Source organism: Elgaria multicarinata, chromosome 2 (assembly GCF_023053635.1).
Source record: "Elgaria multicarinata webbii isolate HBS135686 ecotype San Diego chromosome 2, rElgMul1.1.pri, whole genome shotgun sequence".
Classification (NCBI taxonomy): Eukaryota; Metazoa; Chordata; class Lepidosauria; order Squamata; family Anguidae; genus Elgaria; species Elgaria multicarinata.
The window spans coordinates 44,228,376-44,246,424 of record NC_086172.1 but is presented as its reverse complement, the minus strand read 5'-3'; the positions used below and the strand labels follow the sequence as shown (position 1 = coordinate 44,246,424).

The following is an 18,049-nucleotide window of genomic DNA, read 5'->3' as shown; positions in this document are numbered from 1 at the left end:
AGTCCAAATCGTCTGGTATAGGCTGGGCTAGAAAAAGAGGTGATGGAGTGGTGCAGCAATGGCAACAGCAAATGACAGAAGGAAGGGGAGCACATGGCAGTCCTGTATGACATGGCACGGCAGCTGCAGGATACACTCCCAGCCACATGGAGCAGCTGCTCATCCCAGCCGATGGTTCTCAGGGCTGCTCTGTTGCCCCTGTGCCTGGCACAATCCTACTGAGCCCAGCCTGTTGAGCCAATGCAGCAGTCAGTGTGTGTGTGTGAAAGGGAGGGAGGGAGGGAAGGAGAAGTACGTAAAGGAAATGGGGGGGGACACATTTTTCCCTTTGTGTTATCTTATCTGAACTTCTAAGCATGTATCTTTAATAGAACTCAATAAACGCAACATTTTTTTAAAGCAGGGGGGAGGGAGGGGAGGGGGAAAGGACAGAAGGAAGTGAGAAAGCAGGGGACTGAGAGAGAGAGAGAGAGAGAGAGAGAGAGAGAGAGAGAGAGAGAGAGAAAGGAAAGAAGGAAGTGGGGGAGATAGAGAGAGAAAGATAATGGAATTAGAATTTCTGTAAACCGCCCAGAGAGCCCTGGCTATGGGAGCGGTATATAAGTGTAATAAATAAATAAATAAATAAATAAATAAAAATAAAGGCAGGAAGAAAGTAGGCATGAGTGGGATTGCCTATGGGTGTACACAAACATCAGTATAAGAGAGCAGGGGGGTGTTTCTAAGTGTGGGGTTGATTTTCTTAGGAACATAACACAAGAAGCTGCCTTTTGCTGAGTCAGACCATTGGTCCAGCCAGCCCAGTACTGTCAACACAGACTGGCAGATTTTCAAGCAGGAGTTTTTCCCAGCCCTGTCTGGAGATGCTGGGGGTTGAACTTGGGACCTTCGGCATTCAAGGTAGGAGCTCTGCCCCTGAGCTATAACCCCCCTCCCTCGAGCAATCTGCTATGCATTGATTTCTTCTGTCTGTGGATTCCCCGAGATTTGTGACATCACCAAGCCTTGCCTTGTGACATCACCAGATCTTGCCTTGAGCCTGTGGCTTTTGGATGCTGGAGACCAGAGAACCCCAGTGGCAGTAGACCTGCTACAGAAACTTCACCTTGCTGGTCAAGGAACATGGGAGTTGTTCTAGCCACTGAGGTGGATCAGGCGGGCCGTTTGTTACAATCGTAAGGGTGGAAATACTTCTCCTCTTATCTTGCTGATCAGAACAGCTCACTTCCTCCTACAGTATTGCAAGCCTGCTAGAGCGCAGCACATCTTAGAATACAGCCTTCCTTCTTTAGATCTGGACAACCTGCTGAAACAAACTGAGCATGGCACGAACATTCTCAGCGGTGGGTTGAAAACTTAATTATTGACATTTATATTGTTTCTAGAACTACCAGATGCTACAGTTAGATTAAAAATTAGTGGTCCAAAGCAAAGGGGTGTGTTTTTTTTCATGAGAAAAACTGAAGGTGGTTTGTTTTAATCAGTGGGGCATTTTAAATAGAACTGAGCCAGTGTATTAACTGTGCAGCCTTGTTCATAGGCTGCAGCACAGTACCGCAAGTTCAAAACAGCAGTGATCATTGTGTCTGAATGCAAACAGCCATGGATGAAACTAACTTGAAGGTAAACAGGTTTTCAGGGGAGGGGGATTTTGCATCTCACAAACTCCTAAATTCATTCCAGAATTTTCTGTTGGTCAATATTTCCATTCAACTTGAATTTATTTTCCTTTCTGTTTATTAAGCTGTAGGGTTGTTGTTGTTGTTTTCTTTTTAATGGCAAATACTTCAATCAGCAAAGGCTATCAATGGCTACTAGCCCTGATGGTTGTGTGCGATCCCCAGTATTTGAGGCAATAAGCCTGTGTGCATCAGTTGCTGGGGAACATGGGCGGGAGGGTGCTGTTGCACCGTGTCCTGCTAGTTCATCCCTGGCCAATGGCTGGTTGGCCACTGTGTGAACAGAGTGCTGGACTCGATGGACCCTCGCTCTGATCCAGCATGGCCCTTCTTATGTTCTTATGACACAGAAACTCACTACTATAGAAAAGCATGTAAGTTCAGGGAAGGAACAACTGAGATATTCTTTTCAAAATGGAATCCTATGGACTGGACCCTTAAAATCTAAACAGAGTTCATTGGATTTATTTTGAAATATTGATGGTGTCAAGTTCTCCAGTACAGTGATGGCTCCAGGGTTTTAAGTGTCCTGGGGAAATACACCTGCAATGGGCCCCCTTCCTGAGTGGCTCTGCTTTCTCATTGTCATTGGTCACCAGCTCCTATTGCTCTTCATCTTCCTTCTCTTCATTGCTACTACTTCTGTGAAAGGTAGAGAGCCAATGAACAAGTAGGCAGTGGCATCTACTGAGGCTCCTTCTCATCACCATGATAATCTGGGCCAGAGCGAGAGGCAGGTGAACAAGGGGGCTGCAATGGTGAAGAAGATGAGCAACTCCAAGAGGAGTTGAGTGTGGGCCCTCAACAGGTTCCCAACCAATCCTACGCTTGATGCCGACCCTGGTCCTGAATTTGTAAATCCCCTAGATTGCAATAAACAGTATGAGACGGGATACCGATTGGAGTAGTGCCTGGGATTTAGCTGGAGGTGCACTTTAATTGTTGCTTTGTTAGTAAAACGTTTCATCATTTTATATTATTTTAAAGTAATATTTTATTGTGTGTAAACTGCATTGGGAACATTTTGTGTTAAAAAGGCCACACAGAAATGTGTGTAGTAAATCATTCATAAACTCAATTGGTGGGTTATTTTTCTTGTATATTAAAAAAAAGGGGTGAAGAAGAAGACCTCTTCTACAATAAAAGAAAATGTTTATTTCTTTATTTAAAATAGTGATATAACGCACCTTCACCAAGTTTGGTTTCAGGATGGTTTACATTGCAACCTATATATCATAATTAAAGAAGGACTACTTATGATGTCAAAACCACAACAGTGCCTGTTGCAAAATTCTTTCACGTTCACATGAGCTTACTAAAGAGCAACCACATTGTTCTGTCATTGTTGCACCATTAGGTTACGCCGTCCAGCAGCCTCTTCGCGTGAGTGAAATTTCCAAGGAAGTTAACTCGGCCTCGTTTACCTGTTCTGTTTACATCATTATGTGTGAAACACCCAGCTTTTAAAATGAGCCCTTCTGTACAACAGGAACCAAACTGAGAAGATAAGCAGAACAGCATACAGCATCGATCCAAGCAGGTCATATAAAAGTAACTCCCTTTCACCTGAGTGTAGCCCAGCATGAACGGGGTAAGTGTAGATAAGATTTGGATGTTGTTCTGAAATTGTTTTGTTTTCAACAGGGCCAGCCTTAGCATAAAACAAAGTGGAGTGGTTGCCTCAGGCAGCTGATTTTGGGTGTTGAGAAAAGGCAGTAATTTAATTTATGGTTATTGGGGTTTGTTTTTGTTTTCTACTGCCAGGGAAGGGGGCAGATCCTTTCCCGCTTAGGTGCCAAAAGAACCTGACTTGTCTTTGATGGTATGCAATATGGTTGAGTCAGAACAATTCCTCTGAATCTAGATTCTCAATCCAGATGTTTATTACATATTTATTATTTATTGCATATTTATACTTACCAACCGCCTAAGCTCTCTGGGCAGTTTACAACTAAAACCATAAAATCCAGATTAAAACTTTTAAATCACATAAAACCAGAATAAATTACAGTCCAGGGAAGGTTTGTTTAAAAAGATATGTTTTTAGGAGGCATTTAGAAGTTATTACATTTCCCGCCTCCTGAACCGCACGCGGGAGGGTTTTCCAGAGGGTGGGTGCCGCTACAGAGAAGGCCCACCGTCGAGGTTCTTCATGGCGACATTCTTTTCACGTTGGAATGACGAGCAGGGTCTCCTCTGAAGATCGTAAATGTTGCCTGGGTATATATAATGTTGTGGTCCAAAACATCTGGATGACACCGTGTTGGGGACAGATAGCCTAAGAGCTTTATCACACCAGCCTTATAGTCTACATTCATGGCGCATTGCATGCAAAGGACTCACTTGACGTCTACGTTACAGTCTGCTTTCGGGCCGAAGGACTCTGATGACGTACAGCATGTCCAGCTGTGATCGCGGGTCTTCCCCCTGCCCCTTGGCAACGTATTTTGCAGCGCAGAAAAAACGGTTCTTCTTGAGCTCCGAGCGGCCACTGGTGGCGCAGAGGGATGACGAGGGGCAGAGCCAGCTCCCTCGGCAGCCCGAGTGCCATGGAGCCTGGAGTAGGCCCAGCCCTCCTGGGGCATGCACAGGAGCAAGAAGACAAGGAGCAGGGTCTCCCTCGGCAGCCCCCAAACAGAGCGCCGCGGCTCCCAGCCCAGCCCTCCCGGTGTGATGGAGGCTGGTGTGATGGAGCTTAACAACAACAGCAACAACAACGGTATGGGATAATTTGAGGGAGAACCAGAATAAAAATGTAGGTGGGAGGAAGCTTTAAGTGAAAGCTAGTTCAAATCTTATCCTCTCCATTAATTCACTAGCCACTATCCCTCAACCTTAACCTACCCCCATGTTTATTATTAATAATAATATTGACCTACCTTACAGTGATGTTGTAAGGACTGCTGTGAATAATGTAAAATGCTTCATTCACAGCCCAGTCTTGTACATTCTGTATTCTGTTTTCTATTCAATTGCATTATTTCTCATGAAAGTGGACAGGCTTGCAGCCTAACAATCTGCTTTCTTGGAATTAAGAGAAAATGGAACTGCTACAGTTTCCTGACAGGTGAAAACTTGGACACAAGGTGTCTGTTTTATTTATTGGTCCCAGGTAGTTTTATCTAAAAGCCTGTGAAGGAAGGTGTGTCCGGCTACCTGCGTAGTGCCCCTTTTTCCCTTTACATTTTCCAGGACAAAGGAAAAGATGTGACATAGAATTATTGTTTCCATTTGTCTGTGTTTATTTCAGGAAGAAAGTGTTGAGACCAGTCCTGATCTAGGAATGTTTTATTACCTGTTACTGTGGTCGGTCATCTGCTATTTCTGGTGGAAATGGAGAGCAGGAGAAACCCTAAACGATACGGATCTTGGAGCAAAATATGTGCTAATTACCGGCTGTGACTCTGGATTTGGAAAGCTGGCAGCTACGACTTTTGATAGGAAAGGATTTCGTGTCATTGCCTGTTGCCTGACAGAAATGGGAGCGGCAGAGCTGAAACTGGAGGCTTCTGAGCACCTCCAGGCAATGCTGCTGGATGTGACGGACACAGATAACATCAAATTAGTGGCAGAAAGAGTAAAAAAAGAAGTAGGAGAAAGAGGTAAGTGGACGACTAGCTGGATTCTAACGGCACAATGCTATGCATATTTAGACTGGAAAAAGTCCTACATATGCTGGGAGTTGTAGGATTTTTTCCCCTGCCTGAACCTACAAAGCATTGCCCTTCAAATCTACAAAATACAAGCATTGCAGGGCCAGATCCTATACCCATAAAAGTTTCCCTTCTGTGAAATACCTAAAGGTACTGGAGCCACCTCCAGGTTTGGACCTGGAAAGCTACCCCACCCACCCCCAAAAAAGCCAATGCAGTAATTTGATTCTTTGTTCTTTGTTTTCTTCTCTCTGAATGTAGGATTATAATGAGCTCTATAGTTCAGGATATAGTTACCATTGCGATTATTGCACAAGGATTAAGACATCTGTACTGTCAGGTTATTGGATTCAAGGACCATATTCTGGATAATGTTTTAGGGGCCCCTATAAGCATCTACAACACCACTTGCAGGTAGATGCAGACTGAAACATGTCCCGACAATTTTTCTTTCCCACCCCACCACCATCACAAGCTCTACCACATGGATAGAGAACTTCCAGCCTGTGGGCCAAATTTGTTAGAGTATGGAGAGGGGGCAGCCGGGCAGCCCTCAACAGAGCCCTGGCCTCAAGGACTGCCCCTCAGGGCAAATCAGCTCGATCTGCTTTCCTCCCTAATCAGAGGAGAGGAGAGCAAACCCTGCTCCGGATGAACCTTTTGCCTCAAAGAACCACTCTTTGAGAAATCAGCTCAAGGATTCACTGGTCCTCACCTTCTTTGATCCAGGAGGGCAACAGATGGGCGAAGCCAACTCCAGACAGAGTCCTTGGCTTCAGGAACGAGAGTTTAAGGCCTTAGCTAGACCTAAGGTTTATCCCGGGATCGTCCCGGGGTCATCCCTGTTCATGTAAATGACACACAGGATATCCCGGGAGCAGTTAGGGACGACCCGGGGACGATCCTGGGATAAACCTTAGGTCTAGTTAAGGCCTAAGAAGCACCAAGATACAGAGAACATAGTGATACTTCTTCTTTTGCTGGGCTTCCTTCTAGTACACCTTTACAGGTGGGAGTGGGGCCATTCTTGGCCAATTCTGTTACAAAAGCAACAATCACCATCTTTTAATCTATACGGAATTTAAAGGGGCATAGTACCAGGAAGCAAGATAAGCCCGTTCACTGCAGTGAGAACTCCTGGTAACTGGAATATGGTTCTGTAGCTTAATTAGCCTTGTATTTGAAAATCTAAGCTGGAGATGCAAGGGGAAGTATCTGCTGCTTTAACCCCTATTAGTTTGAGTGATTACCCTGCAAAACGAGGGCAACGCAGTCCGTGTGCAAGGGGCAGTTCTTCTATATTGCAGAGTGATCCACTTCATCATGTCTTTCAAGTTATTTCATTATATTAAAGGCACTAGCATTCCTCTCTTTCTTCCTCTTTCTCTCATCTTCACATTTTAAAAGATGACAGAAAGGATATGTCAAGCAGATTATGAAATGTTGTGGTACAGTGTGAGACTCCAACCTGTTGCAATCATAAAGACACTTTTGTATTTATTTATTTATTTATTGATTGATTGATTGATTGCATTTTTATACCACCCAATAGCCGAAGCATTGAACAAGGGAACTTGGTTCTGAGTAGGCATGCACAGGATTGCCCTGTGAGTGCAATAAAGGTGAATGGTAGAAAAAGTAGTGAAGAATATCTGGAAACCATAAGTGCATGTTGTTGTTTTTAATAATCGCTTTTTAGTGTTGCAACTCAACTCATTGCCCCTGACTCGCAAGTTTTGATACCTAAGGCCAATAGCAACAGAAGAAGCGTCGTCCAGATAATTTTGGACTACAACTCCCAGAATCCCTCACCACTGGCCATGTTGATTGGGATTTATGGGAATTTTGGTCCAAAACATCTGAAAGACATGAGGTTACCTACCTTTGAACTGTACTATTGAAGGTGTGTCTCCGTGGGATGGGTGACTCAGATAGATGTAACCCTGAGATGAGCTATCTAGCACTTCCAAATCTTGATGGCCTTGGGCTTCTCTGAAACCACAACACATCCCAACATTTGTTCCTGTTTTCTTACATCCTCCTCTCTGTAGAAGCAACTCTTAGTTTTACAAGTGCTCTGGGCTAGTCATAATTATTACTCATTAAAGGAGTGGTTTGGGATGTGAAGTTTGTTTGTTTTTTGGTTTTTGTGCCCATATTTAGGGATGGGGGATAATCAGTGATGTTTGAACTGGCTGAGCTTTTCTGCACTGTACCTTGAAACTCAGATTGCCTCAGTCCCGTTTTCAATTGGTACCTATTTTTCTTTCAATTAGAATGGGAACAGTGCACATTTCGGTATGCATTTTTTGAAAGTGTGCACCCATATGTACACTTCCCCACACAGCCTATAGCACGAACATGTTTTTAATGTGCTTTTTAAAAGTGTGCATTTTTCTTAAGTATGCATTTTATGAACGCAAGTTCAGGAATGTGTGAGTTTTCTTCAAGAAACGGCGCTCCTGTTTGTTCGCATTCAGGATTGTGAATAATGCAAATTCGAGTTTAAAATGAATCAAAATGAAATTCTCGTACATCCCTACCCAGATTGAGACAGGCTGGCTGCCTGATCATGGACAACCCATTGCCTGACCAATTCACCTGAGCAGGAGCTGAAATCTTTCATGCCACGGCAAATCTCTTCAGTATGAATAGGATTCTGACTTATCAGATGTTGGCAGTTCAACTCACCATTTTGTGAGCAGTCAGTTGTTTGCGTTCAGCAACAGCAAAAGGCATGAATTGGGTGGGTTATATGCACCAGGGCCTTAATTTTCTTAATATTTGGGGGGTAATCCTAGACACATGTACATGGAAGTGAACCCAATCTTTGACAAATTTACCTGGGAATACCTGGCCACATTCATAGACACAAGTACCTTGGAGCCCTTCCCACTGAACTCAATGGGATTCACGTATGAAGAGATATGCCGTAGATTGTGTTGGTAGTATGACATATCATATCAACAGCAGCCCCATGGCAAGTTGTCTGCTATATTGTGTAGGACTGCTTAGCCCACAGAATTGTCATTGTGTGTTCCCTTGCCTCACACCACAGATGTCATGGAGGAGGAGAGAGGAACTGGACATGGGGGCTGCCATAACATCTAGTTTGTGCCTTTTAAAAGATGCTAGAAAAAGGAGTCTGAGAAATTGATCCTCAATTTCTCCATTTGTGATCCAGACATTATGCACAGAAGTCGTCACCACATCCCACAGTCCCAGTTGCCTATTAGCTGGTTGGAAAAAAGCCCACCACCGGTGATGAAGAGTTCCCTGATTTTAAAAGCTATTGACTACATCAATTAATTTTATTCTGCTGGGTTTGATTTGATTTTCTCTTGCATTTTAAATTACTGTGGAGTTGTTTTAATGTTTTAGGTTGTATGTAAGCCCTCGAGAGGTCCCCATCCTAAACTGGAAGACAGCATGCAAACGTATAACTTTATTTGTATTACTTGTATGTGTGTAATATCCATTACAGACTAATTGCCACATTTAGAGCCTTCATATCACTTTTTAATATGACAATACTTTGCAGCAACATGAAGAATGAAGAAATGTCAAGTGATGTACATGTGCATGCGAATCAGCCCTTGCTTACTCAGGATGAGGATCACAGAGTCATAAGAATTGGAAGGGATCTCAGAGATCATCTAGTTCCAGCCCCTGGTCAATGTACGATCCCTTCTGAATGCCTATTTAGCCACTATTTAAATACCTCTACTGAAGGACAGCCCACCACCTCCAGAGGCAGTCTCACTGTGAAGCAGCTTGTACCATTAGGACATTTCTCTTACTATTCAGCCAAAATCTGCTTCTCTGCAATTCCCACCTCATGATCCTCTGGAGCAACAGAAAACACGCCTGTTCCATCTTCTATGTAACAGCCTTTCCAAGAGTTGAAGACCACTATCATGTCTCTTCTCTTCTCCAGGCTAAACATTCTCAGCTCTTTCAATGGTTCCTCATAGGACTTGGTTTCCAAACCTCTCACCATCGTGGTCATCTCCTTCTGGAAACCAGTTTGCCAATGTCCTCCTTAGGACAAATACTCAGGGTAAAGATTCTAGTCAGTCACTATTTCTGGCTTGTTGCTGTTATGACCTTCCTGTCTGTGGTTATGTTTTTGTTGTTATTGTTATTTTGCTGTACCTTTCTTTTAAAATAATAATACTTTCAAATCCACAAATCTTCCCCGATATAACAAATTATCTTTTGTTTTTATCTTATTTTGTTTTTTCACAGGTCTCTGGGGTCTGATCAATAATGCAGGGATTATGGGAGCCTCAGCACCATCAGACTGGCTGACTATTGAGCACTTTAGAGCACCAATTGAAGTTAATTTAATTGGTCTCATCAATGTTACAATAAACATGCTTCCGCTTGTGAAGAAAGCGAAAGGAAGGATAATCAACGTAACCAGCGTAGGCGGTGTTCTAGCAATATGTGGAGGCGGTTATTGTCCATCCAAATATGGGGCAGAGGCGTTCACCGACAGTTTAAGGTAGAGTGGTTGTTAATGAATGGGTTTGATCATGCAAATGAGATTCAATCCAGAACACAAGGACAGTGCTCCAGTTGGGCTCAGTCGAACTTTCTCCCTACCACCACTTTTTGCTCCCATCAGGGCCAGGGCCAGACTATTTTGTGCCCTAGGCAAGGTTAGCTACTTGCACCCCCTCCCCCAAATTGCCAACTTTGATTCAGCCATTCAAGAAGAGTTTCTGAACTATTATATTTTTGTTTTATTATGTTTTTTCTTAAAACAGCTAATTTGTATACAACTGTGACCCTTAAAGGCCAGTACTGTGCCTCTCTGAGGTCTGCGCCCTAAGCGGCTGCCTAGTTGGCCTAATGGTAGCGCCGGCCATGGCTCCCATGCACAGGTTTGCATGGCACATGGGGTGAGGGATATGGGAGACATGCATTGACTTCCTTGCAATGGCCCCTTGTTGACGCACAGGCATGTTTGTGGAAGAGAGAAGCAGTAGAGCCCTATGAGATTCCTCCACATGTGGGGTCCTTTCACTGCACTCACCCTGGGTCAAGCCCTTAATGTGAATTTTATCTTCTCATACTTGAAAGTTATGCAAGCTGGGGATGAGGAGAGGGCATGTGGGGGAAATTAGTTTCCTTTAATCAGTTGTATTCTGCAGGAATGCCAAACTCAAAAGTGCACTTTTTAAAATTGCACACTTCCCCCATTGACTAAAGTGTAAAAATGGTTTTTTTTACCTGCACGTTAAAGTGCACATTATATATTTCTCAAACAAACAAACAAGCCACTTCTGCTTGTGTTTATGTTCAAGATTGAGAACAGTACATCTTTGCATGATTTGTGAACAGAAATGAAATTCTCCTACACCCCTAGTTTTTGGTCTAAAATCCACCCAGTGTAAATTATTGAAATAATTCATGACACCTTTGCACTTTTGCAGACAGGACATGAAACCTTTTGGCGTTAAGGTGTCTTGCATTGAGCCTGGGCTGTTCAAAACAGAGCTCTCAGACAGAGTCAGGGTCATAAAAGAAAAGTTGGCTGTTTGGAACAGTCTTCCTCCCGACATCAAAAGGCAGTATGGTGCGAATTATTTAAAGGAAGGTAAGCCATTAATTGATTTATTTTGTACTGGTGGTTGAAGGGCCGAAAAGAATTCTGGAATAGTCAGAAGTTGTGATGCCATAGGAGTTCACCCAAGCCTGGCTCAGAAATGAACTTCCAGGTTTCTTAAAAGAAGGCAACAAAAGAGGCGAGCATTTAAGCCTTCACCAAATTTCTCCAGCTCAGAACAACATTCAGATCATATAAGGGTTCCTCGCTCCCCACACACACACCGTTCGCCCGCCTGTCCCACCATCCTTACCAGTAGAGTAACAGTGGCATCCAGCAGAGAAGACGGGTCCCTCCCTCCCTCCCTGACAGCCTGACGGACTCTGCAGTACATCAGGGCCAAACAAGCAGGGGCTCATGGGACCCACAATGGCAGTAGCCCTTGGGAAGACTTCAGGGCCCTGTCTACACGTCGTACTGAAGGCACATGCAAGCGCCCCCAGTACGACCCCAAAACGATGGTGTAGACGGCAGCCCAGAAGAGACGAGGAGGAGGCGGCTGGGGAACCGGCCGCGTCCTTGCCACTGCCGCCTCCCCGCCGGCCTCCTGCTGCTGGAGTAAGAGCGACCCGGGTCGGAGAGCTCGGCGGAAGTGGAAGCCGAGCTCTCAGACCTGGGTCGCTCTTACCCCAGCCCGGGTCGCTCTTACCCCGGCAGCAGGAGGCCGGCGGGGAGGCGGCGGCGGCAAGGACGCGGCCGGTTCCCCAGCCACCACCTCCTCCGTCTCTTCTGGGCTGCCGTCTACACCATCGTTTTGGGGTCGCACTGGGGGCGCTTGCATGCGCCTTCAGTATGACGTGTAGACAGGGCCCAAGTCCTACAACTCATCAGAACAACAGATGAGGAAGGGAGAAAAACCTTTCCACTGCTTATCTCAAAGTAACCTTACAACTTTTTTTGCACAGTACCAAATTAGCTTTCTCATTCTTAGGCTCGGTTTACATGTCGTAACAACTGTGGGTTGCTGAAAAGACGAGCAGGAATGTGCATGTGTACTGGTTCCTGACCTGGGTTAAACCATGGTCCCAACTCTGGGTTATCTGTCTCCCAACAACCTAGAGTCCTGGGTTAAGATGTCATGATAAACAACCCAGGGATGAAGCATCCCTGTGTTATCTCAACAGGAGCCACCAGGCAGCTAGGAACCAATCCATCCAATCACTCCCGCTCATCTTTTTAACAGCCCACATTTTTTAAACCATGGGTTGTTATGATGTACGAACCAGGTCTTACTCTATCACACCAGTAGGACTTCTACTGGAATAATGTAGCAAAAGTATGAGTGAATTGGTCAGATCTTGTTAGTGTCCTGTCATTGTTTTTAATGCAACAAAGGAACCATTGGGCTTTATTGCTTTATAATTTAAAATAAGAAGTAAACCTCCAGTAAATATTGAATTGGATCCTATTACTACATGTGTTTTTTTAACCTCTCCCTGGTGTCATTCTCTCCTCAGATGCCATCAAGAAAGAAAAATTAGTTAAGCTATGTCAGAACTCAAACCTCTCATTGGTTGTGAAGTGTATGGAGCACGCCTTAATGAGCAAAGAGCCAAAGACACGCTACAGCGCCGGCATAGACGCGAAATTGCTTTGGATACCTCTCTCATATATGCCCACATTTGTGCAGGACTATGTACTGTTGAAAAACAAAGTTAAGCTCATGCATCCATATGCAGGGCAAAATCCCTACTCTTGTTCACAGTTATACTGAGTTTCCTATGTAGCCTCAGCTGGTTGGGTCAGGATAAGAAAAGGATGCATTTTGGCCGCTGTTTGTCACTACCTATAAGCTCCAGTTCGTGCTTTAAAAGCTGTGAATCCTTAAACAAGCAAGATAAATACAACCTTGAACAAGCAGGATAAATGCATTTTTCTCCTTCTCCCATAATACTAGAACTCGGGGTCATTCCATGAAGCTGATTGGTGAGAGATTCAGGACAGATAAAATAAAGCACTTTTTCAGACAGTGCATAGTTAAACTATGGACTTCGCTAGCACAAGATGTAGCGATGGCCACCAATTTAGATGGCTTTAAAAGGGGATTAGATAAATTCCTGAAGGAGAAGGCTATCAATGGGTACTACTCATGATGGCTAGGTGCTACTTCTAGTTTCAGAGGCAGTAAGCCTACGTACACCAGTTGCTGAGGAACATGGGTGGGAGGATGCTGTTGCACCATGTCCTGCTTTGTGGGTCCCTGGTCGACAGCTGGTTGGCCACTGTGTGAACGTGCTGGGCTAGATAGACCCTTGGTCTGATCCAGCAGGGCTCTTCTTATGTTCACTCACGTATAGAGGTGAGCAAGTATCCAGTGATGTTGGCAATAATCACTTACCATTTTTTTGTTTACATTTTTTAAAAATGTTTGTAATAGGGTCTGCATTGCCCAATGGTAGAAAAGCCAGATCTAGGTAACCCAGCTGTCACATTTGTCTGCTCAAATAAATCATAGTCAGTTGACCAGTCAAATATTGTCAGGTGTAGTCAGATAATAGTGAAGTATTATAAATCATCCATGTATTAGAACAGCAACACAGTACAGGGGCAGTTCTGTCTGTTACAAGTGCTCTCTACCAGCAGGCTCCAGAGTCCAGACATTTCCCAGAGTTTTACCGAGCATCATGCCAAACTACCTGTAACTTCCTCTTTCAAATTCCATAGCAAGTGTGGATGGCCCAGTGGTAGTTCTGGTTTCTGAGCATGCATGGCGTATTTTTATTTTTAGCTAATATACTGGAGCTGAATGCCTCTGAGCAGATGCAGAGTTCCTTTCCTGCACAAGAATAAATGCAATCTATCCATGAAAGCATCTACGGGCAAAGTACAAGCATGTACAAGATGCCTTTCCTTTGTGATGATAAGGTTCTTTCACATGCCTGATGACTGTGGAATCTTACATCTGGTGACAAAAACACCCACCAGCCTGCTTGGCTAGGGTACCAGTAGCTCCTGAGATGTTGAGCTGCCTAAGCCATGGCCTGCAGTGCAATAGCAGGCCACCATTCAGTTGGTGGGCTGGGCTATACCCTGAGCTTGCTAATTTAGCTTTGCACATCTTGCCAAATGCATCCTGCAAAATGGTGCCAGCCACCTCTGTGGTTCCATATTTCAGGAGTAGGGCCATATGGAAAAACACAGTCTGCATGATACACTTGCATTCCCAGCACACACAAAGCTTTCACAGTGCACACATTTGCACATGTAGCTGTGACCCTCATATTAGCATCTTCTAACTTGTTGTTATGCCAACTAGTTCACCAGAGGTCAGTGGGTTTATAACTGATGAGCAGAAACAGATAGAAAAATATCGATGCACGGTAGCCAGGCAGTCAGAGTCGAAGTGTCATCAACTTTCCAGAAAACAAAGGACACAATCCTTTAGGGCTGTGCTAGAATTTTGCAAACCATGTTGATGTTTTACTTTGGGGAAGAACTACCTAGTAAGCTATTCATTTTCAAACAGTGGGGCACACCTCCCTTGGGATGGTATGAGTTACTGTATGGGGACAGCAGTAAAGTTCCAGAGAAGGACAGGATCCTGACTCTGCTCTATTTGAAGGGCTTTCCAGATCTGGTCACAGTCTTTCTGACTGTGGCAAGATATCTTGTATTTTTATATCAATAATAGCCCATGTTTCTTGACTGGCAGCTCTACATACACCTTGTTCAGATGACACGCTAAGCCACGGTGGTTAAGTATTTTAAGTGAAACATTGTGGCTTAGCATGTCATGTGAACTTAGAGTGTCGTGTGAACCATTTCTAACCATGGTGGCTACATAACCACAGTTTAAACATGCTCACATTTGCTGCAAAAGGGTTAGCGGCCTAACCATGGCATAGTGTGTTGTCTGAACAGGCCCATATAAATTGGCATAAGATATTTCATGCAAACTGATCATGTCCCCTTCTTTGATGGTCCACTCCTCTGTTTTGATGAGATGTATGCGTGGCCACCATAAATTCCTCCCTAAATTCCAAACCAAGTCCTGGGTGGATTGAATATCTCCTGGTAGAGATTCCTCACTGATCCACATTGCACTTGTGAGAGTAACTGCAACCTCACTGCCTTACTGTCCAGCCTATTTTGTTAAAAAAAGAAAAAGGAATCACAGGAGAAACTGTTCCTTTATTGTAATCAAATTTTCCTCTGTGTGTGTGTGTGTGTGTGCACGCGCGCGCATTTAGGATGGGTCTGAGATACCCTTTTATTTACCTCTGCAAATGTCATGGTTAGATTAGTATCCCCAGTCCACAGATCTTTGCACACAACAGTAGTTCTCATGCAACTGAACATTAGATGCTGCACATGTTCACTTGGGTAACAGATTATTAATGTTGGGTCAGGAGGACTACATGGTTGAGTGAAATTCATAATGGTAGTTGGGGAAAACTTCAAAATGTTTGAGAAATGTAGCTCTAGGAGTAAGCAGTAGAAAAATCTGTTCAATCCATTTAAAGTGGGGGGATTTCTACAAGTCTTTAATTTATTTCATAGGAACAATATTGTACTGTATTTTAATATTCCATTCTTATTCCATTGTATGTATTTTAAACTTTTGGTAGAAGCACTATACATTACCTCTAGTTATATATTGTTGCTTATTATATATGTCATCCTTTTTCCCCCTATGAACATTGGGGCATTCATAAATTCCATACATGAAGGCTGTCACAGCAGCATGCCTAAAACACAAGGGACACTGAAGTGGGGCCTGCAGCACTTGACGACTCTGTTGAAAATGGACATTGCTCCTGTTGCTAACATTTCTACCTCTGTTTAGGAATCCATAGTCCTCTTTTGTCCCATTTTGATGAGGGCTTTTCCAGTCAATAGGCAGTTATGTTCCCTTGCTTCCTCTATAATTTTCTAAAACTTTTGGTGAATTTAATTGTGGAAGCCTTTTGATTCTTAACTGTTTCATGCTGCTGTGAATTGAATTTGTATCCATATTCTATTTTAGTGTGTGTGTGTGTGGTTTTGTACTGGCTTTTAATTTTGATGGCAATTTCTGCGAAAGTGGGAGTGTATGTGTGTACAAATAATTTAAATAAATATGTCTTCCTCCCTGAGAAATTCGTCATATTTATACTAATAGCTAACTCTATTCTCTGAGTACCAATCCTTATAGACAAAACCCAAGCATTTGTTTTGGGGGCCCAGTACAAAGCATAGCTGAGCCCTGTACAACCCTCCTCTTATATGTATACCATGATCCCATCGCATACAGACAACCTCATAAGTCATGAAAGAAAAGTTTCTGTCTTAATTCCATCATTACATTTTCAATATTTCTGGAATTACACCCTGGCCCACATTAAGACTTTTCTAACATGTCCCAAACAGATGTATCCTTGTTTTGGCTATTTCTGCTTAACGTGGCAACCAGCCAGAAGAAGAGTCTTACTAAGTTTGCTGAGTTTTGGGTTTGTCCTAATAAAAGTATTATTCAGTCAATGTCTTGGTTGTTTTTATTCTAATGGGCCAATGGAGCTAAAAGCCATTCACTTCACTGTTTGGCCCTTTTCCATTGTAAAATCATGAATTATTTCCCCAAAATTCACCCTTGAAAAACAAAATACCAGCAGTATTGGTTTATTCATATTAGGGAACCTTCTGGAGCAGCGGGGGAGGTGAGGCCAGAGACTGCAGAGGGAGGGGAATGGATGAAGATCACCTTTCTTTTTCACCAGCAGAAGCGTTCTGAGGGGAAATCTACTCCAGGGCCACAGCTAGACCTAAGGTTTATCCTGGGATCATCCAGGGTTCGCCCCTGCCTGAGCACTGGCTCCCCTGTGTGTCACCTAGATGAACAGGTTTGACCCCTGGACGATCCAGGGATAAACCTTAGGTCTAGCTATGGCCTAGGAATGCTCCCATCAGCGGAAAAGAAGCTGAGTTCAACCCTATAGCTACAGTGGCAAAACCTACAGTGCTTCGTGAGTCATGGTTGAACTGAATGCACAAAAGCTGGGAAATCATTTTCCAACCATAATGCCAGCCCCCTTTTAGATGTGTGTCAGTAGTCACTTGATAGCTGGGTTTCATTACTCACTAGCCAGCACCCATCTTCTTACTTGCGCCAGGTGACATAGTGACCAGGTGTGGCTGTTGCCCAAGATGAAATTCTACTGCCAGTATGGTAAACAACGTGCCTCCAATGCACAGCTTGTTGGTGTTAAGGTTGCGTATGGGGACACCCAGTAAACAAACTCCAGCAAGCCATCTGACCTTCAACCTCACACAACCCCACCAAAGCTCCATTGGCTTTCTTGCACCAGGTGGAGTAGCAACCAGACATGGCTCCTCACTGCTGGTTGGTCCATTCTCTCCCTGCCTGGCAAATTTGGTGGCTTTCCATCTATATTTTGCATGCCTTTTCACTTTTCCCCTCAAATTTTCACACTAAAAAGAAAATTCTACCATAGCCTATGCACTTAGAAGAACTCCCCACAGACCTTTACCTCAAAGGGCGATACTAACATGTGCAAGAGGCCCTAATGAGGGATGAATCCTTTCCCCCTATAACATCCCATAATAAGCTTTGTCATGCATCAAACCTAGCTAATCTGCTAGTAAATCTCATAGTTATCTACATGCAAAATTTGGGGCAGATTGGATGGGTGCACTTAGCTATACCCCCAAAATTGACTTTTTGCCCCTATGAGAAAAACATACAAAATGGTGCTCCCAACCATAAGTATGGGTGGCCCAAATGGACCATCCACAATAATGTGACTACATTTCCCAGAATTCCTGGCACTTGGCTGGGTTCCACAGTGACACCATGTGCCAATAGGAGACAGAGGCCTCCCTCCCTCCCTCCTTATCACTGGAGATAAAGCAGCAGCAGCTGAGGAAGGAGCTGGAAGCAAACGGCTGGGAGGAAGGGCTTATTTTCTGGCTTGTATTCAAATCCAAGCTGGACTGGAGAAGAATGGGGGTGGGGTGGGGTTGTTGCACTACCTGCTTCATTTCAGAGACAAGCATCAGTAACCAGCAGAGTTCATCACCCAAGCCTTCAGCAGCATCTCTAATAAGGATGCATCCAGACCTGCACTGTTTCAGACCTCCTTCTGATTTTCACATGTGGTGGCAGT

The 18,049-nt window shown here is 44.0% G+C and overlaps 2 protein-coding genes across 2 annotated transcripts in view; one reads left to right on the top strand and one right to left on the bottom strand.

The window, feature by feature from the left end:
• Positions 1-18,049, bottom strand: part of ABCB11 (ATP binding cassette subfamily B member 11) — a 120,155-nt gene that overhangs the window by 87,607 nt on the left and 14,499 nt on the right. The gene's annotated exons all lie outside the window — the stretch shown is intronic.
• DHRS9 (dehydrogenase/reductase 9) lies at positions 1,294-12,915 on the top strand. The gene is made up of 6 exons (XM_063118613.1): positions 1,294-1,343; positions 3,169-3,270; positions 4,930-5,281; positions 9,581-9,839; positions 10,774-10,937; positions 12,404-12,915. Exons 2-6 carry the CDS (start codon positions 3,262-3,264, stop codon positions 12,658-12,660), a joined length of 1,041 nt encoding a protein of 346 aa, XP_062974683.1. The 5' UTR covers positions 1,294-1,343; positions 3,169-3,261; the 3' UTR covers positions 12,661-12,915.